The sequence below is a fragment of the Magallana gigas genome, chromosome 8 (assembly GCF_963853765.1).
Source record: "Magallana gigas chromosome 8, xbMagGiga1.1, whole genome shotgun sequence".
Classification (NCBI taxonomy): Eukaryota; Metazoa; Mollusca; class Bivalvia; order Ostreida; family Ostreidae; genus Magallana; species Magallana gigas.
In genome coordinates, this window is record NC_088860.1 from 20,183,176 (window position 1) to 20,206,648 (window position 23,473).

The 23,473-nt window shown below is 33.4% G+C and overlaps 2 protein-coding genes across 7 annotated transcripts in view; one reads left to right on the forward strand and one right to left on the reverse strand.

The window, feature by feature from the left end:
* LOC105329587 (serine/threonine-protein kinase PAK 3) overlaps positions 1-6,752 on the reverse strand; it is a 20,489-nt gene extending 13,737 nt beyond the window's left edge. For 2 of the 4 annotated variants that reach the window (XM_011430897.4, XM_011430884.4), the window contains exons 1-2: positions 6,610-6,752; positions 1,931-2,069 (exon numbers count right to left, since the gene is read on the reverse strand). In XM_011430897.4, coding sequence (XP_011429199.1) covers positions 1,931-1,998 — 68 coding nt within the window. In that variant the 5' untranslated portion in view covers positions 1,999-2,069; positions 6,610-6,752. Of the gene's footprint in view, positions 1-1,930; positions 2,070-2,609; positions 2,830-2,900; positions 3,045-6,609 lie in introns of those variants that run through there. The other 2 variants (XM_034472067.2, XM_011430892.4) reach the window with 2 other exon arrangements.
* LOC105329607 (phospholipid scramblase 1) lies at positions 5,373-23,458 on the forward strand. 3 transcript variants are annotated; one of them, XM_066070229.1, is made up of 8 exons: positions 5,373-5,645; positions 10,162-10,408; positions 10,955-11,026; positions 13,494-13,698; positions 14,087-14,198; positions 14,696-14,801; positions 15,061-15,119; positions 23,307-23,458. In XM_066070229.1, exons 2-8 carry the CDS (start codon positions 10,174-10,176, stop codon positions 23,331-23,333), a joined length of 816 nt encoding a protein of 271 aa, XP_065926301.1. In that variant the 5' UTR covers positions 5,373-5,645; positions 10,162-10,173; the 3' UTR covers positions 23,334-23,458. The 3 variants fall into 3 exon arrangements, with proteins under 3 accessions (XP_065926301.1, XP_065926300.1, XP_011429219.3); XM_066070228.1 differs by lacking the exon at positions 5,373-5,645 and having other exon boundaries at positions 9,219-10,408; XM_011430917.4 differs by lacking the exons at positions 5,373-5,645; positions 23,307-23,458 and adding an exon at positions 16,517-17,250 and having other exon boundaries at positions 9,219-10,408.
* The last annotated feature ends 15 nt before the right edge of the window (positions 23,459-23,473 follow it).

The window sequence follows — 23,473 nt, forward strand, 5'->3', positions numbered from 1 at the left end:
ACCACTTCAAATCCCCTCAAAAGTTGCAGAGGGTATACATATATTTCACAAGTCACACTTTCTCTCTTTCTTAACTCTCGTAATAGCTTGTGCACCATTTATATATGATTTAATGGACTTTAAGACAAGATCTGCAGAGTCTTCATCAATTAATAACAAAGCAAAAGAAATGTGTTTTTATCGTGGGAGCTATATTTATCATGCCTTTTAGAAACAACAAACATATTTCACTGGGGGGGGGGATGTGTGCAGGAATTATACTGAACTAAATTTTTTGAAAACTGCTATACAATTTACTGCATGTCTGTGAAACATAAAATTCAAATGTTTGGGCCTGCAGTGAAAATGACTTCCCATAATTCAAGACAGCACTTGATTTTCTGAGCAATTAGGTTTATCAAGATGTCTACAGGGGTTCCTCTGCCACTGGAGTGTGCATCTGTTCTAGACACACCGCATTCCTGGCATAGCTGCATTGAAAAAATTATCTACGATAGAGAGGTATCTATTATCCAATTGTAAACGCTTTTCATATTCATCCTGACGTTGGAGATAAAAGTCTGCTCCCAATCGCACACAGCACTCACAAGGGTGTACAATGTTTCCTTTGTAAACAACAAGAGAGTGGAACTTTACGAGAGTAAATGAATGTTTTGTTTATGTGTTTTTACATGTACTGGTAATGCATATAAATTTTACCACCCTTGCATTCATTTAACCAAGTGACCTGAAAAAACCAGAGGAATGACAACAGTAGCAAATGAATAATAAACAAGAACTTCCTGGATCTTAAAGAACAGCTGTTTTGCAATGCGAAAAAGCTGACATCCAAAATAATACATTACCAACCCCCTCCCTCTTCCCAAATTTACTCAAACTTTAAGTATCCATGTTCTGGTATAACGAAACAAATTTAACCCCTTTTTTTCCACGTCCTACCCCCCAAACCCTTGCCTCATTTTTAAAACAATTTAACCTCACTCAAATCTTATTCAAGGCTACATACATATTTAAAGAATACATTTACAGATTTTATTGCATGGAGTCAGACACATTTCCACCCACATCAGAAACCACAGTCATGCACCAAGATGATTTATTCACCCCCAAACAATGTCTACAACGGTACTTCTAAGTAGACACTGGAGGGTTACCAAGTGTACTAATAAACAACCTATACAACACACACAAACAGGTCCGATTGCTTGTTTTTTCCCACAGAATCGGTACTTTGGCACCAACTCTGGCTCTATATACCGGTAATCCTTTCCTCTGGCATCATCAATTATTAGTGTTCCTGATATAGATACTCTAGTTATTTTGTCATGTTAACGATTCATTTTATATACTTGCAAATAGCCTAGTCATGAAAGAACCATGAATAGCAACAATCAAAACTGGATTTCCTCTATGATACAGTCAACCAATCCCTCAAAATTCACATCAAATTTCCTTCTTTACTAGATCACCACCCTCCCATCCCCCTTTCCTTTAAAACAATTAAGTGTCACCTCATAAAATTCCCAGTTAAAAATATTAAACTTACATTAATGAATTAATCAAATTAATTTTAATAAATAAATAAATAATAAATGCTTAAACATTATACAGAAAAAGATGTAAAACAATATAGTCTACATACAATGTAAACAATTTACCATCTGTTATAGGAATAAAAACCAGAACTTTGGCAGATCCTTTACTGTATAGCATCACCAATTATTAGTTTTCCGAATTCATGTATAAATAAAAATGAACGATGGCAAAAATGTGTGAAAGTTTCTGGATATTATGACTTTGAACTCTATTTGAAACTATTCCCTGTTTTTTTTTAAATCATTTAAACATTGACCAAATTGATGACATCATGAACTACACACATTATATACCTAAATACGGACTCTGTCGCTATATAAATGTAGCTACTGACCTCATGGTGCTCGTGTGCCTGACGGGAGGGGCGGGGGGCTTCTCCCCCTCATCGAAGCTGTCCGACATGGTCAGGGTAAGCTCTCACTCTCCACTCATCAACACCCCACAGGCATCAATGGCCTCAACAGCAAGGACTTCTGTAAAAATACACAGATAATATGACTCAGTTTAATAATAATAATAATAATACATTATGACGAATCATTCAGACATTGTGTCATATCTCCAATTATACTCTCCTGCCTGAGGAAATCAAAACTCCTTAATTGTTTATACCCCCATTCTTCCACCCAACCAATCTTAAATATTGATTTCATATATTCCATAATTTTTCCTAAAATTAATGATAACACAAGAGAACCTTTAGTGTGCTTAATGAAGCTCTCGATAACTTTACGACATGGAATCAATACAATGAATCATGTCTCTCTAGACTTCTATCACTCACAGAGGCTGATTATGTTGTTTTTATTGGGATCTACTTTTTTTTTTTTACCTCAATCATTAAAGAAATACAAAGTTTGTCATAGTCTTAGATGACCAAAAAATTACATTCTTATTGCTTTACAATACAACATCCGCTTTACCTTGTGAAAAAAAAGAAAAATTCTACCAAGAATTCTTGTATCCAAACAGAAAAATCCAATCAATGCCAATTGGATCATGTAAAAACAAACCTGAAACTTGTGCACTTTTTCTGTTACTTGTAGTAAAGTCTGAGGAATGTTAATGTTGATTGCTGCAATGAGACCTTTTTTCTCTTGACAAGTTTATAACGCTATGACACGATCAAACACAATTAAAACTGCCCATCCTCTTGTCATCCTAAATGCATTAAAGAACACCGCTCAAAAACCAACCACCGTGTTAAATTCCCACAATAATTGAAATTCATATAAAGAAAGTTAAAAAAAAAAAAAAATAACCACACACACACGCACTGTGAGAAATTTATAATGCACTTGTACCGGTAACTGTGTTAAATCCTTATGAACAACAAACAGGAACAGGTTCGTCTGTATACCTGGTAAACCGTAAAAGGTAGCAATTTTTTTTTTGTGAAAAAAGTCAAACGACCCCTGCGTTTGTGGTCAAACTTCTTGACCCAGCCTGCATTCCTACCATCACTTTTGTGTAGTAGTTTGAGCTCTCTGCCAATGTAAATAAGATCAGCAATATAAAAAAAAAAAAAGCTGAGAGAGAATGAGTCATCCTCCTGGAGCAGTGCACATTATTGATGAGTCGTTATCATTGATCTTGAGCTGCTAGTGTAGTAGTGTTCCAAGATTTTTGTGAAATCTTGACTTTATGTACCAATAAGCCCCCTGAGTTACGGATAACACTAGTGATTAGTCTACAGAATACTGGGCGGTGTTTGGTTTTTATTTTCATTTTTCCACAAAATAATCTGATATGCTAATCCTCATATTTTTTTATTGTGTTAAAAAAATTTTCTTCAGAAAATAGATTATCAATCCTTTCAAAAAAATCATCATAACAAGCAATATGGTTCTTAGTATATTTCATGAAAAACTTAGGCCATACTTTTGCCTTCCAAAAAATGAGAGTTTTTTCCAAATCACAAAAAAACATGATTTTTTTTTCAAGACTAAATCACACATGTTCAATAAAGCCCATAAAACTTAACCATTGTCGCCCAAATGGACTGTATGGCAGTTTAAGTAAAGGTCCCTCCCATTATGCAATTAGCTACAGCAGAACTTATCCTTTGTCTAGTGGCACAGTTTCCAATCGCAGGGAACCTGATCAATAGGTATGACTCATCTCTCTATTCTGCAGACCATCTAGCCTACAGATGATATGCCGCATTAACTGAAAGTTTTGCTTGTAGTTTACGAGAGGGCATTAAGATATAGGAATTTTTTTTTTGGAAACTCCTTATTTTCTTTTACCCAGTAAAATAGATTATACTTTAAAGAATGTGATAAGCCTAAATTTATCTAATAGTTTAAACATAAACTGCTTACCTGAGAAACTGGGTAAAATGTGGGTCAATTACAAAGGTCAACATTATGATTTCATACCCCTTCCCCCCCTCCAACCCCATTCCCAAAGCAATCCACCTTACTAAAAAAAGAACATGTTCAACTAAAAGATTTGATATGACCAATGGGTCATTTCCTTATTCTCTGTTTTATTAACTTTATTTTCATTTTAACATTATGATAATGCACCTGTTCTTCTTAAGATTTTTTAACTTGGCTCCATTCTTACTGCACACACAACAATCTCTTAATTCTTTAGGCCAGCCATATTGACCCCTTTTAAGGACAACCAGAGTAATTTCAACCATCAAATAGAAATAAAAGGTTCTATACTAACAAGTTAATGAAACCAAAACTTCAAAAACTTACCTCATTCCTGAACATTATTAACTTTTTTTTACAAAATCTAGAAATACTTACATGTATCAAAACAATACACATAAGCATGCAGCCCTGGTAACTATAAAGTACCATACATAACCATTTCATTTATGTTAATTTTGTCTAACATATTAAGTTTATTTCCAACTGAAGTTATAACTTTTAGTTGTAACAACATTCGAGGGTCATATAGGAAGAAAACATAGACAGCTTAATATAATTAATAATATCGCTTGACACTTGCAAATCATATTGTGCAATATCGTACTTCCATCAAATTTCCGTGATATTTAACATATGAATAATTCTGTTAATGTTTTGAAGACATAGGCACAAACACACAACAAAATCATGCGATGAATTAATGAATACTTCCTGGTAAAGATGTTTTTTTTATGTATATTCACACAAATTCCAAGTCATATTATGCTGAAGGATAATGTTTTAGATATAAATGATAAGAAATCACTAGACACTGAGTGGCGAAATGAGAACATTTCAAAATATGGAAATATTTCTTTTACTAGATCGTATAGTTATATAAGCTTACATGTACATTTGTATAACTATAAAAGTATCAATCTTCTAAAAGGAGGTTCTACAAAAACAACACTTAATATCGGTAATGATTACCACAGGCAAGGTTTACTTTATAAACGCTTTTAAGGAAGTTTTGCACAACCCATAAAAACACAACACCTTTGATACCTTGTTATCACACTGCTCAATTTTTAGCTTTGTGTGTGTCAAACTATGCATAAATAGTGGAAGGCTTGACTCTTATAGCTTCATTGATATCATGATGAATCAAGTTCCCCCTCTTTTTATCACCCCTACCTTCAAAATGGCAGATTCTGATACCACAATAAGAAAATGGGAAGTACTGTGACATTGGAACCCATCATTGTACAAGTGTCAAATTATTCATTCCAAAACTTTAGAAATTTGTTTATTTAATTAATAAAGTCTTGATACTGTCTTAAGTTATTGTTTCCATTGTGACTGTCAGACTGGTTCAAATACTGGCGCTATAGATAGCTCAGTTGGTAGAGCACCTGACTATAGATTCAGGAGGCCCAGTCTGGTGGTCATTATTTCACCCATCCTGTTACATTGGTGCCATGAACAACACAGATTAACTCCTGCCAGGGAAAAGACTTTAAGAGCCTGGGGTGATCTTTGATGACGAAGTTCACTTACAGGGGAAGAAAAGTGATGGTTAGTCTCAGACCAGTTTGAATAGCACCGTTTAGAGATAACTCAGTTGGTAGAGCACCTCAGTACTGACTAGAGATTCAAGGGGACTGAAATTAGAATTCCAGTCAGGTCTGTCATTATTCTCCCATCCAGTTACACCATCAGTTTTTGATGATATTTAACCAGATTTAACATACCTTTCAATCATTTACAAATGAAATCAATGAAAGGAAAGAAATTCAAGATTTCTTCTTTGACCTGTCATTTTGTTTTACCCAACGAAATGACTTTTTCCCATTGTAATGAAAAACAAATTTCTTACGTAGATTTAAAATGAGAAATGTTGACATCGATTTTCCATGTATACTGAAATACTCAAGAAACTTTGCACAATTATTTAATGTTATCATCTGGGGTACTTTCATGATATCTTCATAGACTTCATTTTTTGCCCTGTATTAAAACCTGACAAGATAGAGGGGTCATTTCAAAACAGAAATCTTTGGATTTTTTTAAACTATTGAATGAACATTGTTTGAACCCTGAAGTATTTATGAATATCACATGATTTATGAGAATGTGCTCACTGCTGCATAAATATCTTGGGTCAGAGTATAGTAATTTTGATATAACTTTCATTAAATATGTACAAATGTAATATTTTAATAAATGTACCAATTCATTCCAGAGACTGCCCATCCCCTAAATCTCCTTCATCTTTGAGGATCTAACTTTGTAATATAGCTTCTGGTAAATCTGACGTACTTGGACACTTTTTTAAACTTTTGAGTGTCGGCTTTTGCGCAAGTATCAGTAAACTATAGAGATTTTTTACTATCAAACCACCAAGATTTTTAGAAGACAATTTCAGTAATCAAAGTTCTTTATCAATAGTACCATGTCACTAAGCGTATACACCGCATCTTTCTAAGCTCTGTGTGTACTGTATATACACAAAGCCAGTTACGAAGTATCGTACTTCATTAACTTCTTCCGAGTTAGTTTTTTCTATAAATAGAAAAATACAAGTCCCAATCTTACTGACTAAACAAAATGTAATATTGTCTAGCAATTGAATTAAGATCGTACTTACTTATAACTGAAGTGTATGACTAATTATTGGAAGTTGAGCGAGTTCGCCGACATTTCCTCTGCCTCTTTTCTCTAAATAAACCAAGATGGCGCCAAATCTCGTTTTCACGAGATTGCCAGATAGGGGACTATGTCAAAACTTCTTTTTATTTTTTAAAGCGAACAAGGCAGGGAATTTGTCATCGTCGCAAGCCACGGTTTTTGTGAATAAAAAAAACGAATCCTCGTTTGCTGTGTGATATTATAATAAAAGGAAAAATAAGGAAAAAATAATGGGGAGGCCGAGGAGGAATGGATTGACATAATTAAGATGATGAATCAATTAATTTATATACGTATGAATATGCTGTTTGCGTCTCTTTTACCACCTGAAATGTTTAAATTTGTAAATGCCAGGTATGTAACATCGTTTTTGAAAATGAGTGGGGAGGGGGAGGGCAGGTCCATCCAAGAATTCTTGACAAGCAAAATAAAAAAAAAGGAAAAAAGAACATATCCCAATATTCAAGAAAATCATCCAAATCTGTGGGGTGGGGATGGATAGTATAACTTTAATTTCACGTAATTGTTCATTTTCTTGTTTTCAATTCAATTTTTAACATGTTCAACAAGGTTTCCAAACGGGGGGGGGGGCTCCATGGTAATTCATTTTTTTTGTACCTAAACTTCAGAAAAATCTTTGCAGTGTTAAAGAGTTGGGGGGGGGGGGCAGCCCCCACCTGGCCCCCTGGTGCTATGTACCTGAATGATAACCAATTAAACTGATGCTAACTATAAATATAAGCAAGAGACTGATTTTCCAGTCAGAGTTATTCCTCTTATCAAAGGGATATCGTATTTTATTCTCAAGCGCTGTCCAATGTTTTAATAGTTAACTCACTTTCACAGGACGGTATCACTAAATATATGAAAACGACCACTTTTTACAAAACGAATTGTAGAAAATCTACTAGTATGTTTTTGATAACTTTAAAACAAGAGGAAATGGTATATATGGCACATCCTAGTTAGTGTTGATAGCTTTGGTCGTTTTTTATTGCAATGAGTGACGCATTATTGATGATTTTGTACACTAAAACAACAGTGACAGTAACAATGAATTTCGTTCTGGTTTCTGACGCTATCCTTCCCATGCTTCCAAAATCGTCAAATTCTCACCAGTTAAGGAGAAAATTAGCAATCAGAAATGAAATCCTTTGATACAACTTACAAATAATGTATTCTTGTAAATGATGGTAAATAGCATATAAAGTCACGTCGAACACGCTTATCGAAATATATGTCACGTGACACGAGTGTCACGGACGAGTAATATTGACATAAAAGGTCCAGCGAGTTCACATCAGGTAAACAATTATTATAAACACTGTGCTGGATAATTATGCCAGTGCCAAGGTGGCATTTTTGCACCCGCTTAAGATGCAGTTTCGGAAAAATCCATGTATACCAAATGATAAACCAGTGTCTAGAAAGTATAAAACCACTTTTGTTTTTAGTGTGTTTCACCTGACAGGTGAGATATTTACCTTTAAAAATTAATATCCCATCGGAAAATGATAATTCCCATAGGAGAATTGATTCTCCTACAGGAAATATTGACAATCCTATAGGATTTTTTAAAAGTCCTATAGGAATTATATTTCCTATAGGAGAATGGTATTTCCTGTAGGAATTTGATTCAGACATGTAGTTTTCCTATAGGATAGTAAGTTTTCCTATCGGTTTTGATCAAATCCTATCGGAATTGAAATTCCTATAGGAAGTTCTTGTATTCCGATAGGATATTTCAAATTACCTATAGGAATATTGTTTTTCCTATGGGAAAAATTATTTTCCTATAGGAATTTATTTTTGAAAGGTAAATATCTCACCTGACAGGTGAGATACAATAATAACAAAGGTGGTTGTTAACTCTTTAAGCAATGGTCTATCATATGGCATATTTGAATTTTTCGATATATGCAGCTTAAACGGGTGCAAAAATGCCACCTTGGCACTGGCATAATTATCCGGCACGGTGTTTATAACCAATTAAAAAAGTAATTCTGGAAATTTTTTTGTTGTCTATTCATGGGGCTGTATATTTACTACATCCTTTTACAAAAACCGTGAGAATAGTAAAAGAATAGACAGCTTCTGTTTATATGTAAATGAAGAATTAAAATTATGGAAAGGGTGGTGATGTTTTATTTAATTTTGTGTGCTTTTATTTTTTATGTGTAAATTTATATTACACATATACATTATTCTTATCCTGCACAATTCAATATATATATTTTTTTACAGATGTATACTACCTTAGTGTAAAATATATATTTTTTCTCACAATTCAAAATTTATAAGTTGACATTAGGACTTTGTATTTTTACCGAACCATTAAGCATGGCCCGTGCATAAGAATAATCAAATAAATCAATACGATTAAATTATTGGATTGGTAATTAATTTTTTTTTAAACAAAATTGATAAACTTTGCATATTATTATCTGGAAGGCCCGTTTCATGCCTGGTCTTTATACATTTTTAGTTTGTTCCAGAAAAAAATCCATTCTGTTAAATAAACAAAGAAATGCCCATTATAGATCCGATTTGGAAATTTGGCATTCTAAAATGCTTCATTTCAAATCAGGGCATGAATGTGTGGTTAATGAATTCTGTAATTCGATGAGTAGTTACATATTGTGGTTCATCTATGTAATAAATATCAACGCCCTTATATGTGTTTCATTTTTATAATGATATAAGCGAGAACAAATTTGGACTAATTTGAAGCTAGATAGTCATTTCTCCTGTGTCGATTAAATTTTGATCCTTAGTTTTAGTAAATGAAGATTTGTGCCCTCACCCATATGAAAATTGTGTATCCCTTGTAGAAATAACACACAGTTTAACAGTCATATCATATCAGCTGACAAATTAGATCTATGGTATGATCTAAACACGTTATAAACATTGCTCCCTTGTGTTGTTTGATTGGATATTTACAGTAGTAAGTAACCTACTCCAATGGACGAACTACTTTTATAATGCAATCCTTGGTTGTTATAATACATTTATTCTAAGTCCCAATATTTTGACATAAGAATATATTTCATAGAAACATTTTATCAATATCTAATATTAGATTTTAGCTATACATACATATATTCACCGTGTCTAACGATTAGGGACATTGTATTCTGTGGTCGTTCATGTTACAATGCATCTGCAGTTCTAAACATAGCACATAAACAGACAAATCGTTTTTATGGAGTTTTCACAAATCCTAGCATTTTATGGTGTGAAAACCGTCCCGTTCCAAAACTCGCCAAAGCTTAAAGGACATTCAAATAATCTTCTCTTTTCATTGCCCACTGTTCAATTCAGCTAGATACATTCTTTGAAGTAAACTTCGCTCGCACCTTGGATATGTCACAAATCTTTCTGAAATACACTGTACATATACGAAAACCCTTAAAAGATAGAACATTTATCTTTTCATATCTGTCTGTGTCAAATTCGGAGAGACAACATGGAGCCATAATTATCCCGACTATCAACAATTATCCAACAGGAAAAACATAGGATGTCGCAAGGTGCCCGCCAGTCGGTCATTCTACAGCAGCCCCTGGGGTCAGGCTCTTCCCTCGCGGGGTCGTCCTCCACCGACGCCCTGACCGACATGCAGAAGAGGAGACAGTCCGTCCGCTCCCTGAGAAGGAAGTCCATCAACCCACGACTAGACCCACCCCCCGGGCTGGAGGGACTGACCGGCAAAGGATTCGTTTATGTCCGACAGCAGATGGAGACTGATTTAAGAGGTGGGTCCCTTATTTTATGATGCAAAATACATATATCAATGTATTTTTAAAAGTTGTCTTAAAGTTATCTAAATGCTCCTATTGTTAAGTGAAACAAAATCGGTTGTCGTGGATTAATTATTTATGAATATAAAATTAGAAGTATATTATTTCAACGAGATCAGATGAAATGGATACCCATTAGTGAGTGTTTTGGAATATATCAATATTACTCGTACTCCTACATCTTTGTTCTGTCTTCTTGTCGTGCTTGATAACTCAAATAAAGACGATAGGGGAAAAATGAGGAAGATCAGGATTATATGTAATTACCAATGAGTTTTTGGCTCTCGTTGTCCAAATTAAAGTGGTTCTCGTCCAAATTAAATGTTATGACATTGATTTACTAATTTATCCACCTATTGATATCATCAATTGTGTTGGCATACAATAACAAAAGCAGAATATACATGTTAATGTTAAACCAAATAAATGTATACTATGTAGTATTTAGACTATTCAAATAAGTAAATGCATTGTGCACCGAGGTAATGTTTCTTACTCTAGGAGGATGCGGGTCAGCAAATACGTACAAGATCTGGAACGAGAAAGAGGAGGAATTGTTCTATGTTTTAGAGGGTAAGATATGTCATATATTCCTCTTTAAAAATATTATCATGTATTGCATACATGTGAATCGGTAATATTTTCAAAGCAAATTTCGACATGATTAAAGAAGATCACCATATTAAATAAAAAATGCACAAAAATCAGAGAAAGATTTCGCAATATAAATTGGATGTTAACATGTACAATACATGCTAGTGTTTGTAAATGTATTTACTGTATAGTAGGTTAAATTTAAAAATGAACAGAAAATCAGAAAATGATTTCAAAATATACATTTGATGTTAAAGCTATACACGCTATAATTTACGTCAATTTTGAATGACAGCGAAAACGCATGTGTTTGTCTACTTATAAAAGTTATCCTTGATCTTTAAATTACAATGGTGAATTCCATCTCGTTACAAAGATATAGATTTTTAATTGTTTATTTTCCTGCCAGGAAAATATACCTTTTTATGAATATTGATGAAGGAAGAGCAAACCGACCTCATTGCGCATGTCCGCGGAGAACTAGGTGGTCGTTATTGTTTGCCTAATTAAATATCCAACTTGATTTTTAATATGCTTAACAGTTGTTAATTTGAAATACATACATGTATAATGAGTAAAATACGTTTGTCATTCACGATACCCTTAATTCTGCATTAACACTTATAGGATCTATAAATAGCACACAGGGGAAAAACACAGGTCTACGTCATTTTTTTAAAGGAAGTATTCATATCTACTCACAGGCTTGTATTTTTTTCTTTTGTTTGCACTCGTATATCGGACAAATTTATGCTTTACTGAAAATATCCTTTCCTTTGTGAAACTATCACAATTATGAAGATGTTGACCCTTCACCAGTTTTGGTATGATAGGCTAAATTTAGCTGTCGCTATCACGTGATAGATTGATATTCACGAGGAGGCATTACTTTCCTGGCAGGAAAATAAATATTTTTTATTGTTTAATATTTGATATATTTGTTACGTGATCGAATTGAGCATTATAATTAACAGCATAAAGGTAACTTTTATTAGTAATCAAACACAAACATTTTCCCCTTTATTCAAAATTGACGCAAATTATAGCGTGTATAGCTTTAACATGTACAATACATACTAGTATATGTAAATGCAATCACTAGTATATCAGGATCCATCATGAAAACTTTCTGAATTCTCTACATTTAATAAATGAAAGAATACGAGAATAATAAAGCGAGTAATGATAATATTGCCTTTGATGAATTTTTGTTGAATTAGAGTGATCTGCCCTTTCACGAAAAATTAAAGAATACAGTATGAAACACTTTCTAGTACATTCCGGGGAATATTAATCTTAATATAATAATCTTTTGACAAATTTTGTTTAGAAATATATATACAAAAAATAAAAACATTTTTATTATGTTGATAATTATTATTTGATTACTTTAGTGAAAAATAATTTATTATTTTATATTCATTATAAATGATTAAATAAGCAGTTAGATTTTTAATTGCCGAAAGGTTGTTTATGTTGACGAATTTCTATAATTATTCTTATATATCATTACATATTTTTAGAGAGATACAAGACCTTGCATGTTAAAGAATATAAAATAATAAGAAAATCTTTTAATATAGAGATCTGAAAACCACGTTGTACAGACTTTTCCATTGCAAAAGCACATGTGTATCATGAGACTTTTTTTTCTTTTTTAACATGTATCGATATTCAAACAAATTTCTCTTGAAACTATTTAAAATTAAAAAAAGGAAATTCAAAATGAACCCACTTTTTCATATGCATATGGGATTTTGACTTTGATATCTTATTATAACAAGGAAAACGGACCTCAAACCTTCGAGTTTGTTTTTCAGATAAATAAATGTAAGCATCATTAGATACTTTTTATTATAATCAAAAGTTCGACAGAAAAAACCTAAACACACACAATTTCCTCTAAGACTTTTTAGCATATTGCAAATTTCAACTTTTCGTTTAGAAAATCCCTCAATATAACTGGTTTACTTCAATTTTCTTTATCAAAGTAGCTCTGAACCGATATGTTAATATTTTGCGCCGAAAACATCCTACTGCAGTACGATAGATCAGACGCAGTCTAAGATTTTGAAACAGGTATAAGTTTATTTTTTCAAGTTCAAGGCTACAGCTGAAGGTCAATCATGGTTTCCCCTTAACTTTCTATGATCACCTTGTTCGATGTGTTGAACCATGCTAGAGTACGTGCATATAAAAGTCATGCAACAAAACTGCATGCATGATGAAGGCTTAGATCCGTTCTCAGGTTCACTGCCATTTTGACCTTCACACAAATGAAGGTCAAGGTTAAAAAGATTAGTGGTCGATGTTATTTTTCAAGGTTTTTAACTTTGTGGTGTTTGGGAAGCCATTACTATTCTCAGTGATTGTTTAGGCTGGGTTTAATAAGGTTCAAAGTGTCATCTGCAAAGACAAATAACTTCTGATCATTTGTTCTCCGTAGATACCAGTTGTATTTGTCGATGGTTCTGTGGTCCACACCGCCAGTTTCAGCTGGAATTCTTCACACCCCAGGACGACCTCGTTTTCACTCTGTTCCGGAAGTCCTGCCGCTGTGATTGGTGTTGCTGCCTGGATTGCGTTTTGTGTAACCACAAAGTTTACGTTGTTGACTGTCTCAACCGGACACTGGGATCAATTAAACAGAAGTAAATAGACATACGTATACCGTACAAAAAGAAGAATTAATTTCTGATAACGAGGTTGTAACCACGACTTTACAATTCATACATGTAACTTCCTTTCAACGTCAAAGGTCTTGAGTCCACTCGTGCCTCACGGCCTTGAGTGGACTCAGGACTCCTGTTGTTGAAAGAATGGATTTATAATTGATATTACAATGTATCGGTATCATCTGACTTATTATTTTGGTGTTACCAACTGTTCAACAATAAAATATGAATTATGTTAAATATTTGGGTGTTTTTTCATAATTACAACTATGATCAGTTGTACTAGAGAACCTGGCCTGGCCCTTGCATTGTGACAATCTCACAAACACTGACAAATATAGCATATAAACTTTATTTTATACAGATTTGGAGTATGTCAAGGAAATTTTGAAGTTTTGGACAACGATGGTGAAATCGTGGCCAAGATCTTTGGACCTTGCTGTGTCTTCAGGTGCTGCACAGAGTTAACCTTCGAGGTTTGTACGATTTAAGTATTACATGTACAGTATTACTAGTATGTTAAACATGTAGTAGTATATTATCACAATGATTATATTATGTTTTGTTTAATACACTATTGAGTAATATATTTCAGTAACGAAGGATGTAGAATCTCTTTAAGTTATCTAATCTTTAAGTTATCTATCTAAGCTTTGACAGTACTTTAAATTATTAAGCAAAGTTTAAGAGCGTTAGGAAAATAAAAGATGAATGCATTTCTTTACGGCTCATTCTTGCTATGAAGGAATAGCAATCAGCTATAGCTGACAAAAATGACAAATTCCGCTAGTGCAGGCTACCAGTGCGTAACTTTTCTTCAATGCCAACTACCCTCATACATTTATAAACTACAAAAGCAAACATCGAGAACGTTTCTTTGAATTTTCCGTTCAGATTTATTCTTCGTTCTTTTGAAAGCTTATACTATTGCAGTTATTCGTATTCAGAGTTGCTTTAATTTCTTTGTGTTTAGATCTGGGACAAAATTGGAGAAGAAAAACTGGGCTCCATCAACAAGAAATGGGAAGGTGAACAGGACACTGGAATCAATGTGGACCACGAGTACTTCGATATCAACTGTAAGTGTTTTGAACGTACTAGTACTTCATCTGGTCTCTTTAGAGTCCTACATGCTTAGTGTGACATCACTTGATGTAGGACTTTGGTCAAACCACAGGCACCTGAATTTTTATCAATCAGTTACTAAAAAGCCAAATATATTTGGCTTATTAGCGTTTGATTGATAAGAATTCAGGTGCCTGCGGTCAAAACATTGCGAATTTATTTGTTTAAATCGTCCAAAAAACATATGTAACCGTATTCAATTGTATTGTCCAGTTCCAGAAAAAATGGATCCCATTGAGAAAATGCTGATAATTGGCGGTGCTTTCCTTATAGTGAGTAAATGTACATGTATTATTTTTTTCAACCACCGAAGCTGTTTTGTGATTTGTCTTTATACTTAAAATTATAAGTTTATTTATTATTATTTGTTTATGCTTGTTGGTTTACGTTGTTTAATATAACTGTAAAAATTCTTTTTACATGTGATTTTTCTACCTGCTAATTCGTTTTCAACATGAAAATAAACTTCCTAGCGTTTGTCACATTCATTTAGGTCTAAAAATGGTAGTTTCTTGTTTCTTTCAAAATGTAAGCAATAACATGACCTGTCAGAGGTTTATATCTGTAAAAAAAAAAATGTGAGCTCTGCATCTCGCTCATTGTACCATGTTTATTACATAGTTATCTTTTTCTGACTTTAGTCCGTGGAGTCAGTGCAGCAAGAGTTTCGATCGATGAGGAAATAATCCACGCATAGTAATAATATAAGATAAGACACCATGGAATCTTTCAGTTATGAATCGAAACTTTTGCTGCTTTGACACCACGGACTAGAAACACGGACTCAAAGGACTGACGTCAGAAGTAAGAATTATATTGTCTTCCATAATTCGGGCTACAGTGGTAGCGAGCATTGCAAATGTTATTCGTCCTGTAAAGAAATAAATGCGACCCTGATTGTGTTTTTCTGCACTGCTTACTACCCATATATATATGGATTAAGGAATAATTCTTTGAGTTTCATGAGGTGGTCAAATACGATCGGGGTGATCAATTGAATCCAAGAATCCCCGAAGGGCTTTATATTAGATTTGATCACCCCGACTGTATTTGACCACCTCCTGATACTCAAAGAATGATTCTTTATTAATTGTGTTTTATTTAATAATATTTACATTTTTCAGTGACTTTGCCTGTGAAAGCATTCCGTTTTGTTTTTATGCTATACAGTCGATCCAATAAATTCAAATGACCTGGCGCAAGTGGGGTTTGCTATTTATATTCAAATATTTTATCGTACAATTGCTTTAAATTACTCTAGTATATAAAAATAAGTTATAATAAATCATTTTTGAATATTATGAAGTGATAACTTTGGTCGGGGCGTCCAGGTTTTATTGGATTTGATCACACCCCAACCATAATTATCACCTCATAATACTAAAAAAAATGATTCCTTATATCTGCATTAAGTTAAATAATTTATGAGATGTTTATGACTATGCATTAATTAAAAAACGATTTGTGATTTGATTTGAACATATTTAATTATGCAAATATATATTTACATAGATGGATTAAGCAGCAGACAATGCCCATGTAACCCATCTCCATAAAATGATTTGTAGTATCACCACAGACAAAGACACTTGAAAATGTAAATACTGAGTATATCCGCATGGAATTCCAAAGAAAGCATTTAATTGTTTTTCATGTTCTCTACTTTCAGGATTACATGTACTTTGAAATGTCATAAACGGATACCTCTTTGGATTTCTATATTCTAGTGATATTTCGTGTTTAATGAGAGAGAGAGAGAGAGAGAGAGAGAGAGAGAGAGAGAGAGAGAGAGAGAGAGAGAGAGAGAGAGAGAGAGAGAGATTTTTCGTGCAGCATGTTTAGTGCTTAATGAGAGAGAGAGAGAGAGAGAGAGAGAGAGAGAGAGAGAGAGAGAGAGAGAGAGAGAGATTTCGTGCAGCATGTTTAGTGTTTAATGTGAGAGAGAGAGAGAGAGAGAGAGAGAGAGAGAGAGAGAGATTTTTCGTGCAGCATGTTTAGTGTTTAATGAGAGAGAGAGAGAGAGAGAGAGAGAGAGAGAGAGAGAGAGAGAGAGATTGATTTTTCGTGCAGCATGTTTAGTGTTTAATGTGAGAGAGAGAGAGAGAGAGAAAGAGAGAGAGAGATATTTTTCGTGCAGCATGTTTAGTGTTTAATGTGAGAGAGAGAGAGAGAGAGAGAGAGAGAGAGAGAGAGAGAGATATTTAGATTTTTCGTGCAGCATGTTTAGTGTCTAATGTGTGTGTGTGTGAGAGAGAGAGAGAGAGAGAGAGAGAGAGATATTTAGATTTTTCGTGCAGCATGTTTAGTGTTTAATGAGAGAGAGAGAGAGAGAGAGAGAGAGAGAGAGAGAGAGAGATTTTTCGTGCTGCATGTTTAGTGTTTAATGTGAGAGAGAGAGAGAGAGAGAGATATTTAGATTTTTCGTGCAGCATGTTTATTGTTTATTGAGAGAGAGAGAGAGAGAGAGAGAGAGAGAGAGAGAGAGAGATATTATTCGTGCTGCATGTTTAGTGTTTAATGTGAGAGAGAGAGATAAGAGAGAGAGAGTAAGAGAGAGAGAGATAGAGAGATACAGTGTTACATAAGTTAAACAAAACAGCTGCTATAGACAATTGAGCAAGTGTATACATATAAGTCTGTGGAAACTCAATAAAGAAAGGGAAAAACAATTCTTTGTTTCTTTTATCTAAAATAAACACGAAATGAACACAAGCAAATGGCATATATCAATGAAAATTTTATTACGATAATTTAAAGTTTACAAAAGTAAATAAAGAAATAAATATAAAACCACTTAAAATGCAAGCACGCATGTTCACTGAGGTATTGAACAAATATTAAACAAAAAAGAAACTCGTTTTAAAGCCAGACTAAAAACAGTGCTCTTTTTACAACTTACCATTAAAATTACCTTTTAATCTGATTTTAGAAATGCTAGAAACGTGAAAAAACTATATACACTGTAATAGATAGGCAAATTACAACAAAAATAAATGTCCTTTATCGGTACATTTGACAATCTGTGTTTTTGTTCCTATATCACTTAAAGCTATACACGCTATAATTTGCGTCAATTTTGAATAAAGGGGAAAATGTTTGTGTTTGATTACTAATAAAAGTTACCTTTATGCTGTTAATTATAATGCTCAATTCGATCACGTAACAAATATATCAAATATTAAACAATAAAAAATATTTATTTTCCTGCCAGGAAAGTAATGCCTCCTCGTGAATATCAATCTATCACGTGATAGCGACAGCTAAATTTAGCCTATCATACCAAAACTGGTGAAGGGTCAACATCTTCATAATTGTGATAGTTTCACAAAGGAAAGGATATTTTCAGTAAAGCATAAATTTGTCCGATATACGAGTGCAAACAAAAGAAAAAAATACAAGCCTGTGAGTAGATATGAATACTTCCTTTAAAAAAATGACGTAGACCTGTGTTTTTCCCCTGTGTGCTATTTATAGATCCTATAAGTGTTAATGCAGAATTAAGGGTATCGTGAATGACAAACGTATTTTACTCATTATACATGTATGTATTTCAAATTAACAACTGTTAAGCATATTAAAAATCAAGTTGGATATTTAATTAGGCAAACAATAACGACCACCTAGTTCTCCGCGGACATGCGCAATGAGGTCGGTTTGCTCTTCCTTCATCAATATTCATAAAAAGGTATATTTTCCTGGCAGGAAAATAAACAATTAAAAATCTATATCTTTGTAACGAGATGGAATTCACCATTGTAATTTAAAGATCAAGGATAACTTTTATAAGTAGACAAACACATGCGTTTTCGCTGTCATTCAAAATTGACGTAAATTATAGCGTGTATAGCTTTAAGATGGCTCGGTGGTATTGGCCATTTTTAGACTGTATTGGTCTTCTTCAGAAGAAGAGCTTTGTATAAAGACATAGGAAAATACTAAATTTTAAATATTAAATACAGGAATTTTTTTCTTTACTAAATATAGTTTACAGCTTAACAAATAATATCTTAAAAGGTAAATGATGGTTAATTTGTCAATCATCAAGCGTCCCTATGACACTGAGGGCAGGTTATTAAATTAATCGTTGCACCAACTACGTGCATGCTAGTTATGTAAATGACACCTTAATATGAAAATCCATGTTTCTTTTGCTATCAAGGGCATTTGTAATACTCACCCCCTACACAAATATACTATACACTTTTTAGCCAATTTTATCAGAAACTCTTCGTTGATGGTCTTAAAGATTTTTAATAATATATTTGGCAATTTAACTTACTTTAATTTTTGTAAGCACTGCATTAGGTCAGCGTTAATATATTCACAACTGTTTTTGAAAATGCAAAAGTATTTTTATTACTCTACTCGTTCCATAGGGATTAAAGAGAAGCATGTTTAACTTGTAGCAAAACAATCCTATACACATATACACAAACGCACCAGAGATTACCGTTATTATGCGGGCGACTGAAACTCCCCACAGCCTACTCAATATTCAGGGTCACGAACCCTGGGGAGCATTCATTATTGTCCCCAAGAGAGACAACTCTTGAAAACGTGCATTGACTATAGTCCGTTTCTTAATCTTTTTAAAATAAATAAATTAAGAAAAGTTTTCAAAGTATTTTAATTATACATAATACATAACCCAGCTTACAGTTTCTTTTTGTTATATATAGAACGTCAAAAGATAGTTGCATCATGTGCATGTACTTTCAGTAATTTTAAAAGCCATAAAAAACAATTCAGTACTACAAAACACTTTAAATTTGTCGAATGATTTTACAAATGAAATATGTACTAATATACTAGTAAGTCACAAGTGATATATACTTTTTAAAGCAGTACAATGTATCACTTATACGACAAAATCAGGAAACCTGGCTCGATCAATTCTGCACGCATATAATAATTGTTATGAATTAAATAGTTTAAATAGAATCACTAGAAACTATCTGCCCCTGTTACCAACTGGTGTAACTTCAAAGATATTTAGATTTCCAGTGGACAGAAACATATTAAATATATTGAACAAAGATCAAAGTCATAAACACTTATGAAACATATGAATGTCTGTATGAGTTGCAACTACAAATGTATCAACATTCTATGTACATCAAAATAAGATTGCGTCAATAACAAAAACTAAACTGAATAACTAACCAGCATGAGAAATTCATTGGATTTCTGCAAATCCCATTTTCTCAGAGAGTGTAAAAGACATTTCGTTAAGTTTATAATATTTTCAAACTCCTAGTATTCCTTTCAGAGGTTCCCACCACTGCAAATACAGATAATCATGCAGAGTTGCAACAAGATGCCCATACAAATCTTTCCCTTTTACGCAAGACATTGTACATGTAGCTATTAAGATGACCTTGCTTGGCTTTCAATCAGCTTAAACCAAATACTAATATATCTACATGTGGAGGACAAGTTGTAAGTTTATTACATGACAAAGAAGTACCTTCCGGGCTTCAGCAGACTTGACTGGGTCATTAGCGATATCAAATTGACAATATTTTCTATATTCCTAATCTTCAGATCATCTGGAGGCCGCAGGTAAACCTGTAGATTAGAAGAAAAAAGATAAACTAGCTATCATTACAAAGCTAAATGCTGTCATTATCAAAACAAAAGGGTGTATCCCAGATTACACTTTTTAATGGTCACATGAAGTATCTGAGACATGGCTCAAAACATTACCATGATAACAGCTGTAACAACTCATTAAGTGGAAAATGACATATAACTATAAAATGTGTAATGGCTTTTCATACTCTCTCTCTCTCTCTCCCCCCCTCTCTCTCTCTCTCTCTCTCTCTCTCTCTCTTTCTCTCTCTGTGCACTACAAACATAATCAAATCTACTTTCAAAGTCGTATAATGTTATATGCAGACCCTTGATTCATAAACACTCTCATCGTTACATGATTGACACAAACTCAATATTCTAGGAAAAACATACAATATTTTTTTAACGTATGCTAGGTACCAATATGTGTAAAAACTGACTATAATACACCTGCATACCCATTTCATACTAAAACATGTCTTTCAAGTCACATTTCAGAACAACCATTATTTATTAACATTTTGGTAACACATGCAGTGAAATTATTGCATTGCAGGTTTTTAAAAAGGCATTTATCTAGTTTAACATTGTAAGTGAGCATGTTCTTACCGATTCATGGCTACCCCCTAGCACGTTTCAGACTGTTGACAAAATCGAAAACTGCTGTTCAGACGGTTTCATGCTCATGATGCTGAACAATATTTAACGAGATAAGGCTAATCACCCAAAACTTCGAATTGACATTAATAAACAATTGTTCTGCAACTTTAAATAATTTAAAAAGCTTGCTGATAGAACAAGCATTCTGAGAGTATTGCATAAGCAATACACGTCCCCTACCGGTTTGTATTATTCTATGAAAGCTTCCAAGCACACAACTATTTCAGAGCTATTGTAAACGAGATGGCATGCTTTAATCAGAGATAAAAGAACAGAGGAAATTAAAACTATATAGTTGATATAGAAATTAAATAGGAAATAGGTTAAATAATACTCTTTATTTCATCTCCTGTAATTTCGCCAAGTCTATTCTGTATTCGGTGGTAAAAATTTGTGAAAACAATGCACTGTTATGCACAATATCATTTCTTACCGTCTTCTGTACCCCGAATCAAACCACACAAATTATTCACCGATTAAATTTACAACACAATGCTTGACACTATTTTATAGAATTTATTTGTTTGTTAGAAATGATAAAAGGAATGGTACAGGAGAAGGAATGGTTCAAGTAACGCACGATATTATTACTGACTACATACTGACCTCGTTTATTCAGTACACACCGAACCCGATAACGAACCCGAACATTAAAAAATTGGAATATAAAAAATTAATTTTCTTGAAAATATGTCAATCAGACGCTACAAAAGTGTAAACTTGATCTGTAGTTTGACATTTTGAAGCTGTTCAGCAAGTTTCATATTATTCCTCAAATGCATAAAGAAAAAAAGTGTGGAAAACTGAAGTGGGACAGACAGACGGACTGACGGACGGACAGACAGACAGACGGACGGACGGACAGACGGACTGACGGACGCAGAGGAAAGCTATAGTCCCCTCCGGTGAAACCGGTAGGGGACTAATAAACATAAACTTTTACTCACTTTTTCGATCTAATCTCCTCTCTCGATTTGCAAGAGTCTTGAACTGGTCTCGTGAAAATCCCGTGAATGACGTATTTAGGAGTTCTCGGGGTTTTTTAGCTTTTCGTAAATATAAAAATCAGAAATGCTCCGATTATGCTAATAAGGTTGTGAGGTGTGTCTTTATTACGTGTATTTTTATTAAATAATACTAGACTTTGACTTTAATTACATTGAATATTAAATGTCGGGCATTTACGAAATAGATACATCAAATTTGCACACCATGTTGATATTCAGAACTCTCGGAATTTTTCATTATAACGCACTGAGAGTTGCCTCCCGTATTTTCTTTCATAAACAGAATATATGGCAAATGTTTAATGAAAATTTACTCGTATTTGTATCATCGTTTTTTAGTTTATCCATGCAAGTGTAATATTGTGGAAACAAACTAAAGAGCATTTAGCGTGAATGTAATGCGCATGCGCCAGATTGTAAAATCCGAAAAATTCAGACGATTTCAGGATTTTTTAAAAGGAATTTTCGTTGATTATTAATTAGCGAAGCCTGATTGAGAAAAAATAAAAACAAATTGGTAATCTCCAAGTATCAATAATGTTAAAAACATATCAAACAAAAGACAGTACTCTCCCGATTTCTCGGTATTAAAGCCCAAAAATTCGAGTCTATTATTTTAATATAGTAGACTAAAGTATAGGTTTACATTTTTCAGCGTCTTTGCCTGTGATAACACTACGTTTTGATTTTATGCTATACAGTCCAATAAATTCAAATGACCTGGTGCAAGTGGGGTTTGTCTATTTATATTTAAATATTTTATCGTATAATTGCTAAAAATTATATAAAATTAAGTAATAAGAAATCATTTTAAAAATATTATAAGGTGATAACTTCGGTCGGGGGCGTGATCAAATCAATAATAAAGCCCTTCGGGTTTTATTGGATTTGATCACGCCCCAACCAAAATTATCACCTCATAATACTAAAAAAATGATTCCTTATATCTGCATTAAGTTAAATAATTTATGAAATGTTTATGACTATGCATTAATTAAAAAACGATTTGTGATTTGATTTGATTTGAACATATTTAAATATGCAAATATATATTTACATAAATGGATTAAGCAGCAGACAATGCCCATGTAACCCATCTCCATAAAATGATTTGTAGTATCACCACAGACAAAGACACTTGAAAATGTAAATACTGAGTATATCCGCATGGAATCCCAAAGAAAGCATTTAATTGTTTTTCATGTTCTCTACTTTCAGGATTACATGTACTTTGAAATGTCATGAACGGGTTCCTCTTTGGATTTCTATATTCTAGTGATATTCCGTGTTTAATGAGAAAGAGAGAGACAGAGAGAGAGAGAGAGAGAGAGAGAGAGAGAGAGAGAGAGAGAGAGAGAGAGTTACAAAAACAGCTGCTATAGACA

Coding starts and splice junctions, on each gene's coding strand:
- LOC105329607 (XM_066070229.1), top strand. CDS start 10,174: ATGTCGCAAGGTGCCCGCCAGTCGGTCATTCTACAGCAGCCCCTGGGG. Junction 11,027..13,493: donor ATTGTTCTATGTTTTAGAGG/GTAAGATATGTC, acceptor TGTTCTCCGTAG/ATACCAGTTGTATTTGTCGA. Junction 14,802..15,060: donor CGAGTACTTCGATATCAACT/GTAAGTGTTTTG, acceptor TGTATTGTCCAG/TTCCAGAAAAAATGGATCCC.